Consider the following 16305-nt stretch of genomic DNA (forward strand, 5'->3'; position numbering starts at 1 on the left):
GAATTGGATGTTATCAGGTCCCATACATGCTGTGTTTTTGGCCATAGAGAGGGCATTTACGACCTGCTCTTTACAGATACAAGGTATGGGACAGGTGGTACGGATGTCATGTAGTACATGTGGCAGGAACAGGAGAGTGAAGTTTTCACAGAACTTGTTGGCCAACAGGTTAACTATGTCTGCAGGCTCAGTATATGTGGGATCATTAACTATCAGTTCAGCACAAATCTGGGCCTGTCCTTCTAGGTTAAGTACGTAACTAAAGAATGCCTTATGGCTATCTTTAGTTAAGGAAGCTAATTTGGATTCATAGTTTGCTTTTGGTGGACTTCATGTTTCCAGTTTAGGGCTTGCTCCCTCTTACTCTTAGACAGCAATTTCTTCCTGTTATTGTAAAGCCTGTTAATGGCAGATGTCCACCAGGCAGGTTTGCTCTTCCTTGAGGAGCTTGTTTTGTTCCTATCAAGTACGGCCACCAAGTCAATGCAGACATACACGTGTTTGTATAAGGCACTGGTGTAGAACTGGGCATAGTTGCCAGTTCCATCTGAAGGGGAGGTACAGTAAAGCTATTTATCCCATCCCATAAGAGGTTATAATCTGCCCTGAAATTGTTTAGTTTAGTTGTTGCTGGGGGGTGCAGGTGTGATAGTTACAAATTAGACTGATCTGTGGTCAGATCTCACCAGGGAAGACCTCATAGTGGGGGTTCTGCAGTGGTCCCCCATATTGGTAAGCAACATAGCCAGGATATTGACACCCCTTGTGGGGGTGTCAATCAGCTCGTGCAGGGCATTGGAGTTAACAAAGTTAAGGAACCTTTGGGCAAGTGAGTTTGAGCATGAGTAACTTACCCAGTCAATGGATGGATAGTCACCCAAAACCATGGTGTTCAGATGTATCTTGATAGACTCAAGTAGATCCAAATAGGCAGAGTGGGTGTCTTGATTCATGGAGGGAGTCCTGTAGCTGGTAATGACTTAAATAGGTGTCCTACTTACAGTTAATTACGCCTGAAGTATCTCCAGGGAATCATACTGTTTAACCAATCTGGAGGTGTATTTATCTTTAATGAATATTGATACACTCCCTCCTTTGGCTTTCATGCCTTAAATTTGTGGTATAAACATGTGGAAGGAAGTGTAACCCGGTATGGCTGGGGTGCTCTCCACAGCCTTCAACTAGGTCTCCCTGACTGCACAAATGTCTGCGTCTTCCAAGGTAAGGACCGCTTCCAGTAAGTACAGTTTCATGTTAAGACTCCTAGCGTTTAGCAGCATAACCCTGAGGTTGTTTTTAGATGGTGTTTTTACACTGGGAATTTTTTCCTTGAGACACTGCCTAAAAAGCCACTATGGGGATGGCAAGAGCCTTAGCCAGTAGCTGAAATCCTAGGGGTGACAGATGAAAACCATCTCTGGCAAAGCATTGAGGTCTGCTGACCATGTCATCCCAGGCTGACAGATACTGGATCCCCTTAGAATGACGCCAGAAACTTTGCCAATTATTGAAGTCAATTATTTTCTGTTTGTATCAAAATCTAAGCCAGTTATTGAAGTCAAACATTTTTTTGTTTGTATTCTGTTTTTATAATGAACTTCATCAAAAAATGAATTGCTGCCATCTTGGTACTGTATCAATACAGTTACTTTGAACACACTGCATTTTTAGTTTAGGAGAAAATACAGCTACTTGCAAATGTACTGGTAGTCTTTCCATACAAGTTCTGCACTTTACCAATGACAATTAGTAAGTTATTCATCTGGTATGAAATACACTGCTTGATACAATCTGTAACTAAAGAAGATAGTAACAATTTATTAGTATGTCATCTGCTAATATGCTGTCACTGATTAATGTTCACCCTACCACAAATATTGTGGTATGACTTGTTCTCAAACTGTCCAAAGCAGTGACATTACTTTGGGAAAACTATCTGGTTAATGAAGTAGAGAGAGACATCTAAAACTTAAGGAAAACTCCTTTAAGCTCTTACCTTCTTCACACTGTGACCTGACGCCTTCTTTGCCAGAAAACTCTCAGATACCCCTAGGTTGACCGCCATTTTCTGTTCTGCTGCACTTAGCTGACTGAACTGAAAGTAGAAAAAGGCAATGTTTTAATGACTCCTACTTCAGACACTTTGGAATAGGATGCTTAAGTGTATTTACTACTATCAAGACCAAAAATGCTGTTAATCTATTAAAAATGCTTTTAAGTATTCTAATTTATTACTGTGAAAGTTTCTGAATGTTTATTTACTTACTTTTATTTTTTTAAAAAGGTAGAAGGGACTCTTTTTAGGGCCATTTTAGGAATAATCTCAGATTAAATTTTGCAAATGGAGACTGAGTTATGCCTGATTTCAGCCTGATATTTAATTAGATTACCACACATAACAGAGAATACGTTGTGCTGAATGATTCTGTTCAGGCAAGTTTTAAACATGGAAATGATGAAATAGGTTCACTGCTTAACTATTTATCTACACCCTGACCCCATGTGCAAAAATGAGGGGAAAAAAGGAGTTGTGGATGGATGGATTGATGTATCCATCTATCTAATTTTTGTTTACCAGGAAAGTCTGGGATAAAACTCCTTCTTCAGCACAGGCCCAAGGAGAAAATCTCCACATTAGAGAGTATGACTATACTATCTAATAACAACATTTTTTTTACTTTCGACTGTCACTACTTAATAAAATACTATATTTTAACACATCCTTTGTCTACTTTTTAAATCAAATAATCTAACATTAACTTCATAGAAAACACTGACTGATACCTTATGCAATATTGACAAATGTCCCCATATTTGTATGGCTCCTATACTATGTACCAAGTGTGAATTTTTCATTATATGTACAATTTATGTTAGATTTAACCTATGATTGCAATCACTTATGTTTTACATATTTTACTACTATTGTGATTTCAAATGTCTGTATTTTGCACATGCCACAGTTTGTATGTAACAGTATGAATGTAACTTGAGGCTTTCCCCATTGGCCTCCGCTGAAAATGGGTTAACGACCCAGTTGGACTATCCCAGTAAACAAATATAAAATAAAATAAAATAAAAAAAAATAAATAAATAATTTAACAACAGTTTTGATGTACACATAAAATACTGTTACATGAAAACAGAATACAAAATATAAGTGTACAAGCATTCTGCTGAAGACTTCTCAATCCATAGTAAAAAGAGTTCTTAAAAAACAGAAAACAATAGATGACATTGTAAGTGGTTCACTGGGTGGTATACACAACCTTATCAATTACTTAAATTAGGAATAATTTTAATTTTTTTTAGATTATGTGCAGTAACATGAAAGAGCAGACAGGACTGTTACAACCACTAACGTCTATTTCAAGAAAATGACAAAGGGCTGAAGTTCTCTGCATGTGTAGGCTAAACAATAGTAATAAAAGACTTAACAACAAATACTATATATTTCTTAGATAAGGATGTCAAGCTAATCTGTTTGTATTACTAAAATGATACCAGTTAACTAAATGTTAGTACTGCAGTTCAGTCTGAACATGTCTGAATGCATAAATCTTTTGAACGTACACATGTAAAGTTAATATTTAATAATTATAAGAATTAATTACACACTGAGATTTGCAATGTCCTGAATGCCACCTTATGAATGGACATTAGGACATAAATGACACACAGAATTGTTTAAATAAGTGAAGTGCATGACCCTGAATGCAAAGATATAATATTTAAAGTAAATAAACTGATTAATCTTTAATTTGTACAGACTGGTATAATTATAAGGATAGTATTATCAGGAGCTCCAACAAATACAGTTGTGAAGGATGAAAGCTGAATATTGACATAAAAAGTAGAAGTGATGAGGCAGATAAAGCTGCAGGTAAGAGCATAATGAAAGATACTAGCTTATTATTCCTGTCTATTAGACTGGCTTATGATGGAAACTATACCACAGTGGTATGGTGTAAATTAATACCATCTATCCATATTATGTTTTATTTGACTAAACAGGATGGCCATCTGAACTAAGCTATTATAAGGTCATTATTATAAAAAAGGGAATGGCCTCCTTATAATTTGCTGGTGAAACTGATGCTTGTACAAGGTGATGCCCTGGTCAAATCAGGGGCATACATGTGACTGGAGAAGTATGATAAAAAGAGTACAGTGAAAGTGAAAGTGAATAGCAGTGTCAGTGGTGCAACAGGTAGCTTACTTGCCTTTGGTGCAGAAGGCTATGGGTTCTTTTTCCACACCAGGTAACTGGATTGTTGACACATGCTGCACTCCTGAGTGTGCCATCCTTCAAATGAGATGTTAAACCAAGGCCTCCTGTCTGAATTGGTGGTAGTTCAGGTGGATGTAAAAGATCAAGAAAAGGAGATGGCAGCGAAAAACCAAACTGAAAACCACAAAAAAATCACTGTGTAAGTCCAATGAAGGGAGAGTACTAGAGGAAAATGTAGTTTATTATGCAATTCCTGCACAAACACACCCAAATACATGAACGTCGTAAATCTTACTAATATGTTTTCGTTCCACACTTCATCAGATGTAGAAAGCAAAGAAATTACAAAGGACTAATTTTATAAAAATTTGAACTAGTGGCTTGGAAAAAGAACCAATCGAATCCAACTATCAATTAATCCCTTCAAAACATGAATATGCAAATTAAAAAAAAACTGGAACTTATTTAAAACATATTTGAGAGTCTAAAACCAATCTGTTTTAAGCTAATAAATAAATTCATTCTTTACAAAATACAAATCCAACATACACATTTATAAAATACATTAAATATATTCCTCTATAAAAACTTAATAAATAATAATATGTTACAATCAAATATGCATTGCAGCAAATAAATGCCCTCTAGTGGACTAAAATGCCAATTAGAACTTGGCTGATCTTATTTTTAAAAGTGGAAGAATAGACAACATATCACTTAAACCTGGGAATTTCGTAGCTTCTAAAACAATTTGCCAATAAAGCTCACGGTATTCAAGTTTTGTTTCCCACATGCCCCCTCTAATTTATTTAGGAACTACTTCTAAAACAAAAAACAAAAATAGAGCTTGTGGACAAATAGACGTGTCTAAATAAAGCATTATTAGAATTGGATTTACTTATTTCGTACATATGCTCATAAATGCGTGTTTTTAATTTTCTCTCTGTCTTGCCAATGTCAAATGAATTGCATGTTTTGCACAACGCAAGATACACAATTCCACTCGTATTACAATTGGCAAAACATTTACTGGTAATGGTTCTGTCCCTGCTACTTATTTCCAATGAGGATGAATTAATAAGATAGGGGCACTGAGAACATGTACCACATTTAAAGGTCCCTATGTTTTGTAGAAGAACAACCATATTCAAAAAGATTTTTAAAATTCCTTTCTTTTCTACAGGTAAAAGTTAATGTATTCCTAAAAATTTTTAAAAATAAGATCAGCCAAGTTGTAATTGGCATTTTAGTTCACTCTAGGGCATTTATTTGCTGCAATGCATATTTTATTGTAACATATTATTATTTATTAAGTTTTTATACAGGAATATATTTAATATATTTTATAAATGTGTATGTTGGATTTGTATTTTGTAAAGAATTAATTTATGTATTAGTTTAAAACAGATTGGTTTTAGACTCTCAAATATGTTTTAAATAAGTTCCAGTTTTTTAAAATTTGCATATTCATGAGCTATACATGCATATTTGTGTTTTGAAGTGATTAATTGATAGTAGGATTCAATTGTTTCTTTTTCCAAGCCACTAGTTCAAATTTTGTATAAAATTAGTCCTTTGTAATTTCTTTGCTTTCTACATCGGATGAAGTGAGGAACGAAAACTTATTAGTAAGATTTACAACGTTCGTGCATTTGGATGTGTTTGTACAGGAATTGCATAATAAACTACATTTTCCTCTAGTACTCTCCCTTCATTGGAGTTCCACAGTGATTTTTTGTGGATGTAAAAGATCCCACTGCACCTATCAGAAAGAGAAGAAGTACCCTGATGGCTTGGCCAAATTTCTCTGCATCCCTAGTAGTGTAAAATACCACCTCGAGTCTTCTCTGAAAAGAAACTATTAGTCTAGTGGAACCAACCTGGTCAACAAAGGATAAATAAAGTAAATTCAAATAAAAATAAACAAAACTGTATTATACATGAGGTATGACAGACTTGTGAGGTGTACATTTTGAGCAATGTTTCAGGACTAAGTTATTAAAAGTAATGATAAAGACAATTTAGGTACTAAGAAAATACTAGGGACTCAGACACCAAATGGAATAAAGTAAGGACAGAGAGACAAAGGTAGTGGGGCATTAGTTGTGGGATAAACAAAGAAATAACTTTATGGGTGGTAGAGTGGTAAGTTAAGCTGTGTATGGCTGAAATGCAATACAAATGGACAATATTTGCCTGCTTGTTGGTTGAGGATGTGACATCCCTCCTATAGGCTAGTAATCAAAGAGCCTCAATCCTCATCACTGACACTGGTTGGGACTGTTCACTTAGAATAAAAATAGATACATCCAGTATTTTAAGATGCAGCTCTCTGCACCAAGCCCTTAAGGGCACACAAGGAGCACACTCCAGTCCTGGAGCGGGGCTTCCTGTCCAGGCCCCAAATAAGACTCCACATTTCTCTGTGTAGAAATCAGTGCTCTGTGTCCATTTCAAGTAGCTAACACACACATTCTGAGATTTGATTTTCACACATACAGACACCTGGGAAAGGTTGGTACAGATTTACCCACTCTGTCACCTCCACCCAGACTATAAGGTAGATTTACTGGCACCACCCAGCTACTTTAACGTTCTTACCAAGGTACTCAATTACTAGTAACATTAATACTTATTCAAATGGTAGTGTTAACCAATTGGCAAGACTTTCAGGAGGGTGATGCTACACTGCCAGTAAATAAATGCAAGTACTCTCAAGGGTTAAAATACTTCTAAAAGATCAGCCACATTGAAAGGTTTAGATATATTTCATAATAAATAATAAAAACAAAACATGAGAATACAGAGTATCTATTTACAATAAACACCAGAGTGAGTTTCAATTCACAGGGAATATACAAAAATAACACAGATGGAAAGACTCAGACAGATACAGAAAAATGACACTTTTAGTTAATCTCACTATATTTTCCTGACTGAAGAATTACTATTGCCTATTTAAGTTATTCACTAAAGCAAGGCAAGATGAAGTGGGTGAGTGGTCTTCTCAGTTACAAAGCAGAGTGATGAGTGTTATCTGCCATATCTCTCACTAGTAACTAGTATCTAATTACAACTTCAGTGCTGGCTACAGAATGACATCACATCTGGTCATATGATTCTGTGGTTCTCACACTAACCCCTGACTAGAAGCTGAGCCAGGATCTGTCACAGATGTGTCACAATGGATCTAGGACAAATTACCGATGACATGTTTCAACGAAACTGAAACGATTGAGCACACTTTCACAAAAGTGCTTTTTAAGTGAAAAGGCACTTTCGTGAAAGTCTATTAAAAAAAAAAAAAAAGACAAGATTTAAAAAAAAAAAGATAACGGTAATCACATTCAGGCAGGGGGGCAAGTCCCCCTGCACCCCCCATGTCAGGGGCTGTGACTCCCACACCCCCTACTTTTAGATTCTCACTCCAAGATCGCACTACAGTGGGGAAAAGGAAATATTCCCTTATCCCCACTGTGCCGCGATCTCAGCAAAAGCCATTTTCTCATTTTTTTTTAGCTCAGTTTCGTGAAAGTGCATTTTTGGTGAAAAAGCACTTTTGCGAAAGTGTGCTCACCTGTTTCAGTTTTGTTGAAACGTGTAGGTGATCATTAGTTCTAGACCCATCACAATACACACCTAGAACTTTGCTAAGGCTCATTCCAGCATCTGGAGAATGTAAAACAATTCCAACTCTTTCATCCTTCTCATAGAGACTAACCAGCCATTCTCTGGCACCCCAGGGTAGCAATTAGTTCACCACTAAGGACAATCAGAGCAGGATACCAGCCCAGACATTGCACCTCTGAGTGCATTTAGGCCTGTAAGATAAAATCTTTATGGCCTAAACCAAGTTATTTAATTTCAGGCTATTTTCATTAAGGTTAGCTGGGCTGAGCTTAGCCCCGTCCCTTCCAGCATCCAAGGTTAACATATATACATTTCATCAGTTACAATACAGTCTGACATACACATACATTTCTTTTCTGTCCAGCAGGACTCACTGTTGATACATTTTTAACACAAGCAACTTTATAAATATATTTTTAACACAAGCATCTGTACAAATCAGTCTGATATTCAAATGACATAAAATTCTTTAAAAAACGCCAGCTAGTTATGCTGGCATATGTTACATATGCACTACCCTACTCTCTCTGGCATAGCTGGCACTACCTCACATCATCACAGAGCACATTTAGAAGGCAGGCTAGGGAGCACTGCATAAAGAAAATGGAAAAGGAAAATAGGGGAAATAACATGATAAGATTAAGGTAGACAAATTAAATTAGGGATGTTATGAAACAATACATGATGTAACATGGGTGTTAAGAGATTAAGAAAAGCATGGGGGCAGTAAGATTAAGGCAGAATAAAGCTGTATTCAGCTTTCACCCTAGGAGTTGAATTGAATTTCAAAATAACAACACCTGATGTGTTTTCATCAGTTATGACTAATGCCAGAATCGGGTCCCTATTAGACAAACGAAAAATTTAAATCTCAAACGGCTGACAATTCAAAAATGCCATTCTTCGAAATCGCTATTGTGAGATTTGCCCTTTCCTCACTGTAGCGCAATCTCAAGTTGGTATATATATAATTAGCGAGGGGTGTGGGTGGCTCAGCCTCCCACAATACCTATTTCAAAGAACAGCATTTTCGACTTTTCAGCCGTTCAAGATTTTAATTTTTTGTTTATCTAATAGGGACCCCCAGAATCTATTATTTCAATGGGTAACCATCATTTGAATAAAGCTAGTATTTAACTTAGGAGTCATGATGATTAATAATATGAAATGTAAGTCCAATGCCATTATTGTTAATAATAAGGCTTTGTGAATTAAACTGATTTACAAGAATGTAACAACAAGCTCCTCGTGTGCTATCAACATTTTTTACATCTTGTATCATACTAATATTGGATATAATTCAATGCTTAGTACATACTTAAAAGGTGAGATACATGTATTACAAAGTGTCCAAAGAAAGTTTACAATGATTATTGAGTTTAAAGTTAGCTTTGCTTATAGGGCACTATAAGATGAAGAACTGAGTTGTAATAAATACTGAGTTTCTTCAGTCTGGAAAAGTTTCAAGAGGTAGAAATTGTACATATAAATTGGATATATGTAGATCGATTAAAAAAAACAGGTTTATATTCCACTCAGTTGCAAGATTGCGGGATAAGTTACCAATGGCTATCAGATATCTCATTAGATGTTTTAGAAAACTGCTAAAAAGGTAAGGAAACAGCTTTGAAAGATCATGCAGATCTGCTAACCACATGGGCTACAACTCGTGTACAATTTCTTGGAATGGGGGCATGCTGGAAGTAAGCAACACAACAGTGGTTTGCGGTTCCAAAATAATACAACTGTGATGATCTCAGCGCTGAACTGTTTTTACACTAAGTTCTACTGGGTACAAGTACAATACATATGAACTGTCTATACAGTTTATATAGTCTATTACAGTATTCCATGGAAATTAGCCATCTGTATACCAGACATATATGCTGTACAGGCAAGTGCAGTAGAGTTCTGATGCATGTCACTGCTGAGCAGGGGTTGGCCATACCAGCAATGAAGTGCCAGCAATGAAGTGCCAGAGTGTACTGAGGTGACAGTAGGCCATATCAAGCTGATTACAAAGAAATGTTAGCTGCTTGTTAACCCACAAGCACCATGCATTACAATGCATCAGAGTGCTGCCTACACAGCTGTAAAGCTTCTTACAAAGTCTTTGCAGTTGTGAGCATATTTAATTAAGCTGCATAATCAGCTTTGTCTAAGAGATTGTTGTTTGGTGGAGGAATATACAGATGAGCTGTCTGGTGTAGCTATTCTAAACATTTAAATTTACAAATCTTCCACTATGCGGCTCAGCCAAGTAGCAGTTTTGTTCCGCATAGCAGAATATTATACCATGGTGCCAACAGCATATTTCATGGTGCTTACTGGTCCGGTGTTCAGAAAAATCATCAAGGTACTCTGAAGGGCTTGGTTCAAGTATCAGTCAGGTAAAATGTGGAAAAAGAGCCTCTCCAATACAACACGATAAACACTTTCGGCTCTTTTTCACGTTTTTGCACATTTTTATATTGAATTTTCATTAAATTGTTTTTTGAGTTTGTTGTTCTGATTTTCATCAAAGGAGTTCCTGTGGTGGTACACTCACGAACTACTTCAGCACGAGTACAGAAATAGGGTCCATGACTTCAAGTTTATAGATCTGCAAAAAAATAACACAAAGGAAAATAAGAAGACTGCAGCTTAGAATGGTTTGGTAAAAGGGTGAAAGGCTATCAACCTGGGTCTTGAAGGGGGATAACAACACCTTGTTTTTTGTGAATATTTGGACTAGATATCGAGCTGGAAAGTTCTAAACATGGACTCAGACCTTGTGGGGTTTACTCATAGCATGGAAAGTTACCATTTACATAACTTATTTTTCTTTGCTTTTCTTGGAACATACTGGACTTATAAATGCACTGATGCCCCTTTTTTGACTATTTGTACAACCTTGGTCTGAAGGAGCATGAGAGGATCTCCTGCTTAAATAACAGCATAAAACAAGGACTGGAGTCAACAACTTCAAATTGTAAATATTTCAAGAGGTGATGGAGTAGGATGCCTAGCTTCTGGGTGAAAAAGAGAATGGAAAAGGTACCCCGGGGGGGGGGGGGGTTGAAAACAAATTACATGTGTTTCTTGGGTGAACTCTCAGTGAATGAAGAGACCAAAAGCCGATTTGCAGCAGGTTATCAAGCTTGGTGGAATAAGGACAATAGACTGCTGAACCATGCAACAAGGACCAAAGGCTGTGGCACTGACTCGAGAGTACAAGTTGGTCAAAGGAAAGGGGTAGGAGCTCAGTCTGACATGGAGAAGTTCAAGCCTATGGGAAGGGAGACAGAAAACAGAAGAAAGGGTTAGGAGAAAGGAAAAAAAAAACTTTTTTGACCATGTGGGAATAGCGGGACTGGGGAAGGAAGGCAAAATGGACTACTGTCCAGGACTGAACTTGAGGTATTATGCCAAACTGGATGAACAAGTGGAAAATGGAGACTTCCAATATGGCTACACATTGAGTAACAGCTTAATTTCAGCTATTAACAATGTGAAAACAGAAACTCTTAAGAGGAAGCCAGTGAACTCATTTTGTGGGGTAAATTTCAGTAATTGGCTAGTAAGTGCACTGCCTACATGCCAGCAAAAAAGAAATTCAGAGAACCTGAAAGAAAATCAATCACAAAGGGTGAGAAAAAAACACTGACTGGGAAAATTCTTTAGCTGTTTGGCAAAAAGCGGGTGCAAGTTCCAGCTTTCGTGCAAGACGTGACTTCCAGTAACCTAGAGGAAAAAATTAAGACTATTAGTGAAAGAACCCACTCGGCCCTCCACGGTATAAAAACAACAGAACTTTAATTCAAGAAACCAAGGATGAGCGCTTTCAAGCAAAAACTGCTCTTCATCAAATCCATATTAAAACAGCATTTGAAATCCAGTTAAAAAGAACCAACAGCCAATCAAAATCAAGTATTGGGTCTATGCCTTCTTAGGGCTGGTTTTAGAGATAATACACCACCGATCAGCTTGTAGGTTGGCTATCCAATTGGCTATCCATTTTAGTTCACTATATTCAGTCTCATGACTTATAGTCCCTCCTCTTATATTCATGTTTTGTACATATAGTATCATAAATTTAAAAGAGTGCATAGGATTCAACATAATATGCTGTGCCAAAGCATTGTGTATATCTTTATTACGAATATCTCTCATGTGCCTTAGTATTCTTTCTTTAACCATCTGGTTGGTTTTGCCTATATAAAACAAAGTGCATAATTGACACTTTGCAAGATATACCAAATTCTTTGTCCGGCAGTTTACATATAAATTAGGCTTGTATTCCACTTCTGTAACCGGATGTTTAAATATGTTGGTATTGTTAATATATAGGCAACCTTTACAACGCATACATGGAAACGTCCCTCTCCTGATATGTTTCTTCTCTGGTTGTAGCAGTCTATCGAGACAGATGTCTTTGCAAAGCATTCTTTTCAAATTCAAGCCATTTCTATAAGTGAACCTTGGCGTTTCCCCTACAATACTTCTGATTTGATCATCCATTTTTAAAATGTTCCAGTTCTTCTTTATTATTTGAGTGATCTTATTGTTGCAATTATTATATGGTAAAATCATTCTCACATTATATTTTCTTTGGTCTTTAAAATCATTTAAGTCCTCACTATTCATTATAAATCTCTTAAACCATGGCTTAGCCTTCGTGTGACGGACTTCTGAGCAATCAGTGGCTGCTTTTCGAATTTCATGGGGTTTATAACCACTCTTCATAAATTGTTCACTCATTTCCTGAATATTTTGTTCATATACATCATCTTGTGTACAGAACCTAGAGACTCTCATTATTTGTCCCTTTATTATATTGGGATTTACCACAACGGGCTTTCAGCGCTCTGTGGCTGCTGGTGTATTTTCATTTTGTGCTTTTGGATTTCTCAGCTTGGAAGAACACACATGGTTGGAGTACAAATGGAATTGTTGGAGTTGGATTATAGACCACACTCACCTACCTTGAATTCATTAAAGGAACATACAAAGAGAACTGTGTACAAGGAAAACAATCCATTAATGAATATAGACTTAACGGAAGAAGGAGCTGCCATTATAGAAAACCATGAAAATGATGAGATTTGTAAAAAGTTATTTCATGAACTGGAAAATGATTTATAGAAATTGAAGAGGTTACAATGGCAGCGGCTTCATTTTGAAGCTTGTCTACATTTTAAAATTATACCGCGAGGGCTAAGAGTCATGACAATGCCTTCTTATGGTAACGCGGTTCCCGAGCTGTTAGCTCAATGGCAAAGTTTAAACACTGACACTAGTTTTAAATATATGCAGCTCCTCATAGACTATTTTAGTCAGGAGGAAAAGAGAATGATAACAGCAATAGAAACCAGAAAACTAGAAACTGAAAGTAAATTTACCAGTGATGTTTATTTAATGAAACTGGATGATTTATTTCAATAACTGACTGTATATGAAACGAAGCTGCAGCAGCTAAAAAAACGCAAACTGCAGAGAGACTATAGTGATTTCATGAATGGAAATATATCTGTGTGGCCAAAGTCTGATGTTGTTAGAAGAAATGACCAAGCAGTAAATAATGAAGCAATGCATGAGCAATTAAATATTATATTTTCAGCAAAGGACAAAGATGTGAATAGTAAAGACAGTGTGAATGTTGAGTGTGTAACTACAATTTCTATTAACAATTCACAAACAGAAAATGTAAATCAATGGAAACAAGCCACTATTAATGCTGTTAATATTAGTTCTCAATAATAGACATCTCAATCCAATGGAGACAATGAGATAAACGCTACTAATAAAAATCAATTCCTTATTTCAGGGGCGAGACCTAAAGTTAAACAGACAATTGGGTCGGGTTTTCCCATACTTCTGGTCCCCATGAAAACCAGGAATCATGCATTATGAGAGAGATCAGTGAGCAGGGGAACAAAGCGCAGAAAGCTCACAACTTAATAGAGGAAGCTGATCTCAATATACTTTTGAATCTATCTGATATTCAGCTGACGAATGACCAGATGAAACTACTTAACAAGGGATTAACCTATGTACCTGCTAGTAGACCCAAATTGCATGGGGTGATTATTAATCTACGAATGTTTGGCAGAAATGTCTGTTTAAAGAGAATGTTTAACACAGAAAATGAACATAGAAAAGTGACCTTAAAAAAGCCTAGTACTTATATACCGCCAGCCCACCCGATAGTTGATGCCTTTATAAAAACCTGTGAAACGGAAGTAGCAGAGATGCTAAATATGAAGCAGAGGAATGAATTTTATAATCTTTCTACAGGTGAAAACAGAGCACAAAAAGAGTTACTTGAACATCCAGGAATAGCAATAAGACCAGCTGACAAAGGAGGTGATGAACTGTGAATATTATATGAATAAAATGTACACAATGTTACAACAGCAAGCAACTTAACACTCAGCTAGAAGTGGTGAAAATGAAAGATATTATAAGAGAAGTACAATTAACCCTATATATGTACATGGCAAGACACACTGAGGAAGACAACTATGACTTTGTCAAGGTTGAGAATCTTATAATTCCCGTTATTAAGGGTCAACCTAAGGTAAATAAGAACCGAGATGACCCATCGCTTAGACCAATTGTTTCTGGTCGAGGGTGGGTCACTGAATACTTATCAATATGGGTGGAAAATAAATTAAAAAAGGCACTGATAAATGCTTCAGCTGTTCTGTGGGATACAGCCCATTTTCTATCAACATTGGCTGAATATACTGAAACATTAGAAAATGGGAAAGCTCTTATATTTGTCAAGATGGAAGTGAATAACTTATTTACAGTTATTCCAAATAAAGGAATAACAGCTATTAGAGACTTCCTGGTTAGACATCAATGGGAAGATAAGAAAGTAATCAACTGGATATTCAGGTGGATATTGGAAAATAACGTGTTTCTTTTCTGTGATAAACATTATTGGCAATGATGGGGGGTTGCCATGGGAACTGCATGTGCCAATACATATGCTAACTTAGTAATGGCACAATGAGAAGAAGAAGTTATACTATCATATAACAACCATTGGCACAGCTCCCTATGTTATTACAAACTTTTCGTGGATGATATTTTTATTCTGTGGGCAGGTGACATGGAAAACTTAGAAGTTATGTACTCACCATAAAGTTCCATCTGAGTAGGTAGCTTCATTTGTCTGCAACCTGTTGGTCTTGGATCCGATATCGGATACGAGCCGGCAACTTGTTTCAAGCTAATGGATCCGAGCTCCTAGCTCCTCCCTTCACCCATAATCCCCTGCTAACCCTCCATGACCTCAGATCGAGTTTGCCCCTCAATATTTGCCCCCCCCAAAAAAAAAAAAAAATGGGTATCCAACTACCAATAGATCCAAAGAAGGCCAGGGGGAAGGAGGGGGGGATGGTTGCAGACAAATGAAGCTACCTACTCAGATGGAACGTTATGGTGAGTACATAACTTCTAAATCTAAAGTAGGGAGTTCATTTGTCAGCAACCTGTGGGACAGAGTCCCCAGCTACCTGCACCTTGGGTGGCCATCATGGAAGGATATTGCGAAGCACCGCAGAGCCAAAGGATGCTCTCCCTCTAGAAATCACGTCCAGTTTGTAGTGGTTAATAAAGGTATGAGATGAAGCCCAAGTGGCTGCCAAACAAATATCATCCAATGGAACTCTAGACTTGAAGGCCGCAGAAGTAGAAATGGAGCGGGTGGAATGAGCACGAACTCCTTCTGGGGCGGGTCTCCCAGAGACTTGATATGCCAATAGGATACATTGAGAAATCCAGCGTGATAAAGATACTTTTGAAATTGCTTTCCCCAAATTAAATTTGGCAAAGGAAACGAACAGCTGGTCGGACTGCCTATGGCCAGCTGTTCTATGAGTATAAAAACGAAGCTGCCTATGAACATCTAATGAGTGCAGCTTGTACTCTCCCGTATTCTGATATTTAGGGAAGAAAACTGGTAAATTTATGGATTGATTTATGTTGGTTTCTGATGCTATATTGGGAAAAAAAGAGGGATTGATCTTGAGGTACACTCTGTCTGGGTGAGAGATCAAATAAGGAGGCTTCACAGAAAGAGCTTGAAGCTCCAAAACTCTCTTTGCTGAAGTGATGGCTACAAGGAATGCTGTTTTCCAAGACAGGAATTTGAGATCTACTAAAGCAGCGGGTTCAAAAGGTGGAGCAGTCAAGGCTTGAAGAACTAGTGCAAGATCCCATGGTGGCACGGCTTCCTTTATAGGGGGTCTAAGTAAGAAGGTGCCCTTGAGAAAGGTTTTACACAACTTGGCCGACATCAAAGGCCCTGTATCATGTCCCACATGGTAATGTGATATGGCTGCCAATTGCACTTTGACAGTTGAACAACTAGCGCCTTCCTGAAAGAGCTTGGTTAGGAAGTCTAATATAGATGGAAGAAGAGCCGCAAAGGGATCTAGATCATGATGCTCCAC

The 16305-nt window shown here is 37.2% G+C and overlaps 1 protein-coding gene across 1 annotated transcript in view; it reads right to left on the reverse strand.

The window, feature by feature from the left end:
* Positions 1 to 16305, reverse strand: part of HELQ (helicase, POLQ like) — a 1104576-nt gene that overhangs the window by 156647 nt on the left and 931624 nt on the right. The window contains exon 14 of the mRNA XM_044059295.1: positions 1997 to 2095. Coding sequence (XP_043915230.1) covers positions 1997 to 2095 — 99 coding nt within the window. The remainder of the gene's footprint in view (positions 1 to 1996; positions 2096 to 16305) is intronic.

Source organism: Protopterus annectens, chromosome 17.part0, assembly GCF_019279795.1.
Source record: "Protopterus annectens isolate FY-2018-M chromosome 17.part0, PAN1.0, whole genome shotgun sequence".
In the NCBI taxonomy this organism is placed as follows: domain Eukaryota; kingdom Metazoa; phylum Chordata; order Ceratodontiformes; family Protopteridae; genus Protopterus; species Protopterus annectens.